Source organism: Trachymyrmex septentrionalis, unplaced genomic scaffold, assembly GCF_001594115.1.
Source record: "Trachymyrmex septentrionalis isolate Tsep2-gDNA-1 unplaced genomic scaffold, Tsep1.0 scaffold100, whole genome shotgun sequence".
In the NCBI taxonomy this organism is placed as follows: Eukaryota; Metazoa; Arthropoda; class Insecta; order Hymenoptera; family Formicidae; genus Trachymyrmex; species Trachymyrmex septentrionalis.
This window is the reverse complement of record NW_017304125.1, coordinates 302,945-309,485: the sequence shown is the minus strand read 5'-3', so window position 1 is coordinate 309,485 and position 6,541 is coordinate 302,945. Positions and strand designations below refer to the sequence as shown.

At 32.1% G+C, this 6,541-nt stretch overlaps 1 protein-coding gene across 1 annotated transcript; it reads left to right on the top strand.

Moving 5' to 3' along the window:
* The first annotated feature begins 713 nt into the window (after positions 1 to 713).
* LOC108753921 (alpha-amylase-like) lies at positions 714 to 5,094 on the top strand. The gene is made up of 5 exons (XM_018495947.1): positions 714 to 939; positions 2,992 to 3,422; positions 3,685 to 4,051; positions 4,159 to 4,650; positions 4,988 to 5,094. Exons 1-5 carry the CDS (start codon positions 760 to 762, stop codon positions 5,009 to 5,011), a joined length of 1,494 nt encoding a protein of 497 aa, XP_018351449.1. The 5' UTR covers positions 714 to 759; the 3' UTR covers positions 5,012 to 5,094.
* The last annotated feature ends 1,447 nt before the right edge of the window (positions 5,095 to 6,541 follow it).

The window sequence follows — 6,541 nt, the reverse complement described above, 5'->3', positions numbered from 1 at the left end:
GTGTATCCTCAAATCTATCAACATCAGTAAGTTTCGTCAAAATTCTAAACGTTTTTGAAAATGGGTAGTTCACTTTCACACGGAATGTTTCATATATCATTATATTTATATTCTTCTCTCTCTCTCTCTCTTTGTTGTTTTTAATTTTTCTAATTTAAAAGTTTCTTTTCTCTCTTTTAAGTCGGAGAGTAGCAATATCTTTTCTTTTCTTTAAAACATAATACTGTTCAATAACTACATTTTTTTAGTATTATTATTATTTAATAAGAAATTTAATAATTTTTGAATAATAAAATAGATATCGAGTTTCGTGCAATTACTTCTATGCAATTTCATTCTCGTGAATCTGTATAATGTCTTTCTGTTAAGTTAGTGCCATGGATTTTTAGTCTGTGGTTAGTGCTAAATAATTTGCTATTTTTCAATTTTGCACCTGTCTGCAACATTTTTTTGAACCAGCAGCGATTAGATAACGCTCGTTTATATAAATGTTATTACAGCTGTAACCTTGACATCTTTGGCTGTTTATACTTCATCAATATAAATGCATCAATTAGAAGAATGTAATTAATTAGACTATTTATAAGACTTATTTATCGTTCTATATTTGTGCGATAAATATATTTTATCGGCGCGGTTGGTCAATGTAATAAAGAGAAGCGGAAACGCCACGTGCAGTTACAATCAGCAAACATATTGATCTGGTCTTCGACCAGTTATATATATTTCCAAGACCGATATTTCGCATCGCAGTCATCAATGAACATGATACGAGTACTATTGTGCGCGTTAGCGATACTGTCAGCAGTAGTCGCTCAGAAAGATCTGCACTATGTGCCCGGCCACGATGGAATGGTGCATCTTTTTGAATGGAAATGGGGAAAGATTGCAGAGGAATGCGAAAATTTCCTCGGTCCTATGGGATTCGGTGGCGTACAGGTGAGTGAGATAATACACATAGAAAAATATCATTTTGTTACTATGAAAAGTGATTATTCTATTTACTTTTATTCTTTTAAATAATGATTATTTTTAATAAAAAATATCTTCTCGACAATAATCTTAAGATATACTTATTACAAATTTTAGAAAAACTTATTATTATGCAAAACAAGTTTTTTTTTTTGAGAAATATTACAAAATTTGTCGAAGAAGCGATTTTATATAATAAATAAATCGGATTTGTTTTTATTTAATAATCTTGATTAAAGTAATAAACTTATTGGCATTCACACACACACAGTCAGTTGATTTAGAATAAATTTTGAATAAATTTGATGCTTGTGATAAACATATGGCAGATTTCCCAGATATATAAGCAAGAAATATAATATTTGAAACAAGTAATTGTTATTTGCGTACAGTGTGTATTTTTCTGTGTGTAGCGTTTAACAAATTTTGAAGAAAACTATGACGCGAAATATGACTGTAGAAAATTTTATAAAAAATCTAGAAACCTTTTTTTAACACTTAAAGAACAACGGTCCATTTTTAAATCTTGCAACTACTCCCTGAGTAAGATTTGTTAAAGTCCATTATCAGTGAAAAATGTAAAAAAGCCTAACGTTTCAATTCGGGTCCTTATCAATATAAAATATAATAAATTGAAATTACATAAGTAACGCAAAATCTAAATTGACGATTCCCGACAATTTAATTCGTTCTTCTTTATCCAACGAACTAAATTGTCGGGAATCATTAGCTTTTGTTACTTATGTAATTTTAATTTATATTTTATATTGATAAAAACCCGAATTGAATGGTCGAAACATTTATTTTATTCATTTTGTTACATTCACATGAAAATAAAGAATTTTCTGTGCATCCGAACAGCTGATGTAGGCTCTGATGGGCTTTTTTCCACTGATAGATTCTTTCGAGCCTCATTTTCTATATTTGCATAGTCCATTATGCCATTTTATCCTTTACGTCAAAATATGGCATTGTTTCGGGGCTGCAACGAAATTATTAATTACGTAACAAAGATTTTAACTCTCCGGAGCTAGTGCCAAAATCAGTAACACAGTTATTGACGATGCGCCGGTCTGTAAGACTCATTAGTTCATATTAATTAAAAGACATTAATTAATTTAAAAGAACCAAAGTGATTCGTATAAAAAACTCATATAAAACATATAAATAGCTTGTATAAATAAAATTAAGAATTTATCCTATTTTAACCGTCCTGAAAAATAAACGTTCTTTCGACTTGGATTGTGAAGAAAGTAAATAAAAAACTTGTAATTTTACAATTTTTTTAGTACATATATTTAACTTGTTTTATATAAAATTTTATTTAAAAATATTAATGTTTAAAAAAGATATAATAAGACGTGACTTTATGTATGCCGGAAAATAGTATACACAATACCGATAGTCCGGTTAGCCAGAAAAATTAATTTGTTTTATAAATTATACACTTCTTATCATGTGACAAATCAATTATCGAAAAAATGAAAAATGCATTTTCACACGATAAGGAGTATTATATAATTTATGAAACAAATTGATTTTTCTGTTTCAGGTCACCAAAATGGCGGAATTGTATATACTGCTTCCCAACGTACGCAAAGTCATGATTTATCTTATCCAAACATTAATATTTTTTAAATAAAATTTTACATCTGTTAAGTTAAATATATGTATCAAAAAGGTGCGGAATTAGAAATTGATCACATTTATATTTTTCATAATCCAAGTTCAAAGAATGTCCATTTTCAAACGATCGAAGATATATGTAGAAGAATATCCCCTTCTAATACTAAGTAAGTATATTTTAATAAAAATAATTGGAATTTTTATAGATAAAGAAAATTTAATTGACATTTTTGACAAAAAGATTTATAATTGAGTGGCTCCAAATAGACTTATCATCAGCTTAAGAGGATTGATATGCTCCACAAAAATATTTCCTTTAATTCTGCGCCTAAGTGGTAATTCATGTATACCACTGAGTAGATAATAAAAACAAATTCCCCGAAATTACCGCAGGTTTCTCCGATCCAAGAGAACGTGATCGTAGAGAATAGACCATGGTGGGAACGTTATCAACCTATATCTTATAAATGGCATACGAGGTCGGGCACGGCGGAGGAATTCAAGGACATGGTTCGCAGATGTAACAATGCCGGCGTAAGGATTTACGTCGATGTGGTCTTCAACCACATGACCGGAAATCACCAAAAAGCAAAGGGTACTGGCGGTTCAACAGCGGATACTAATAGCTTAAATTATCCGGGGGTACCGTATTCTGGATTCGATTTTCACGTCCCTTGCACCATCGACAATTATAATGATGCGGGAAATGTACGAAATTGCGAGTTATCCGGCCTGCATGATCTCAATCAGTCAAAAGAATATGTCAGAAATACGATAGTCAACTTCTTGAACGAAACAATCGATGCTGGAGTTGCTGGCTACCGGTTAGTACAATAAAATCTTTACGTTCCATGCGATTCTGTTACAATATTTTCCAATCAATATTTCCAGGTATCTTCTCTATCAAAGAAATTATTCCTTTCAGATACTGGAACTTTATTTTCTCTTATCTCGATATAAGCAAAAATTTTTAGTAATATTTTTAAGCTAATTTAAAAAATCGTTAATTAAACAAGATACATGCGTTTATTTATTATACTTTTATAGTTTATAAAATAAACTATTTCATCAATTTCTGGATTTTAGAGTAGACGCAGCTAAGCACATGTGGCCGGAGGATCTAAAAGTAATCTACTCTCGGGTGAAAAATCTCAATCCCAAGCATAATTTCCCTTCGGGTGCGCGACCTTACGTATTTCAAGAAGTGATTGATTACGGCAGCGAAGCAATCAGTAAATATGAATACAACTCTTTCGGCGCGGTTACGGAATTCCGATACGGTATGGAGCTCAGCAACGCCTTGAACGGAAAGAATCAATTGAAATGGTTTGCCAATTGGGGAGAAGCTTGGGGTTTGTTACCATCTCAGGATGCTGTAGTATTTATTGACAATCATGATACTCAACGTGGCCACCCCGAAATACTTACCTACAAATCATCGAAGAAATACAAGGCAAGTGATTTTCGAGAGAACTAGAGAAATTAAAAATAAAAAAACACGGAGACTCTGAATTATATTTCTTTATCTAAATGTCGAATTAATAATAAGTGATATTACAGATGGCCGTTGCTTTCATGCTGGCACATAATTATGGAACTGCGCGTATCATGAGTTCCTTCGCTTTTGACAGTTTTGACGCTAACCCGCCGCAGGATTCTGCAGGAAATCTTATATCTCCAACCATCAACTCTGACAATACCTGCGGTAACGGTTGGATCTGCGAGCACCGATGGCGGCAGATTTACAACATGGTGCGCTTCCGAATCGCTGCGAATAATACCGACGTGAACAACTGGTGGGACAATGGCAAGAATCAAATCGCTTTCAGTCGCGGAAACGCGGGTTTCATTGCGATCAATGGTGACGAACACGAGCCTCTCAAGAAGCATCTCTTTACCTCTCTGCAGCCTGGTACTTACTGCGACGTTATCTCTGGAAATTTGGAAGATAACAAATGTACCGGTAAGACCGTAACAGTGGATCAAAATGGAAAGGCGTATATAGAAATCTTGCCAGGCGAGGAAGATGGTGTGATCGCCATTCATCGACAGGTAAATAATTTTATTTACCGTTAAATTCCTTCAAGCAAAATGCTTTATTATCTTTATCTTATAATAATTTATATCTAAACATTAGGTATTTAAGTTTTTCTTGAAGAATAACTTGTATTCTATAAATCTCTCTTATATATTAATTTTAATTTTATAATTTTTGAAATAATATTGTATTTTATTGTAGCTGAACAATGTTTATGGTAATAAGATTTTTTTTAAAACGATAAATTATTAATTTGGATGTTAATGATAACTAATGCCATGTTTATGTAATAATACATCTTAATTATTTATTAATGTAACTTTTAATATAATTAAGTTCTCCTCTTTGCAGGCAAAGATAGAATGCAGATGTTGAAGATCAGATTGGAATTAAAAATTGCTTTGTAAGCATATATTAATATAAAGGTGTTACATAAAATTTGTTTAATAGAATAAAATGTATAGTTTAAATAGTTGAAAAGAATTCAATTACGTTTGGATACATTATCTGATCAACTATTTAAAATATGAATTGATTGTAAACTTTAACTTGTTATGAATATATAAAATATAAGCGTTTACGTTACGTAAATCAATGCAATGGAATGTCATTATTCTGGTGTTTTTATCCAATTTATATAATCAAATTTCAGAGAGTACAATGCTCTCGTTTACTTTTATCGCTTTATCAAATCCATCGATAAATCATCTGATAAATTTACTGATAAATTTGCTATCAAAAAAGATCTTCTATAATTCCGCAGCATAATATTTGTGAGAATATAATAATCGGTAAAATTGAGTGCAACACAGCTGTTATTTTTCAACAATGTTTATTTTAACAGAAACAATGTACTGTTTTTCCTCTTTTCACCATTAATTTCTACTATACATGATATGACAGTTAATCGTAAGATAATACACGACAGACTCGCGATGGAAAAACAAAAAAATATAGTCGAAGGGAGATCGGGTGAGATGGGATGGACACATACCGTAAAGTCGATCGGTTTTGAGGAAGTGAGATATACCGATGGATAAAAAAATCTTGAAATATCACAAAAAAATTGCCTTATCGTCGATTTTATCACCTTTCTCTCTAACTTCTAATCCATGTGTGCGGTTAAATTATCCTTCGCTGAAAGAATCTGTCTCAGCACACTTATGCGCCCTAACTCTTTTCTCCCATCCATTCTTCCATTCTTCTCATCGAACGAACACGCTGCGCGAAATAATTAATGCGTAACGCTCGTAGTTACCGCATTAATAGCGTGCGAACCTCGCGACTAAAATACTAAAATAATAAAATACTACGGGGCATTTGTAGAAGCACGACATAAATAAATGCTTAAGCGTTTATGTACAGTGGTCTTGTTTAAGTAAAAGCCGCTAACTCGGTTATATGTAGCGTTTTTTTATTAGCAGAACTGGCGTGCACCCACCGCACATCAAAGCCATTGTACACTAATCCAATATGAATGTATAAGTGAGATATCTCAATTGATAAAATGCCTAATGTATACCTTATCGAATAGCACAATAAAATATACTTGGGATTTCGCTTATTGGGGTTTAACTTGTTTTTATATTTTCATTAAACATTACTTTACGTCGATTTGTGTACAACGGCTTTAAAGTGTTCTGAGTGCACACCAATTTTGCCAGTGAAAAACGCTATTAGCGTTAGCGCGCCCGAGTTTATTATATAACAAAAAGTGATTTATTTATTCGAGATAAGAAGAGATTACCGAATGAGGACTGTGTTTGTTAACCATATTGAACGAAAAGAAATTTTTCCTTACATCACGTTATCATTGTAAATACATATGTCGAAAGTTAGTGGGTAATCACGAATAAATAATAACGCACGTAAACAAAACTTACAATTACCTTTCTGCGTAACGTA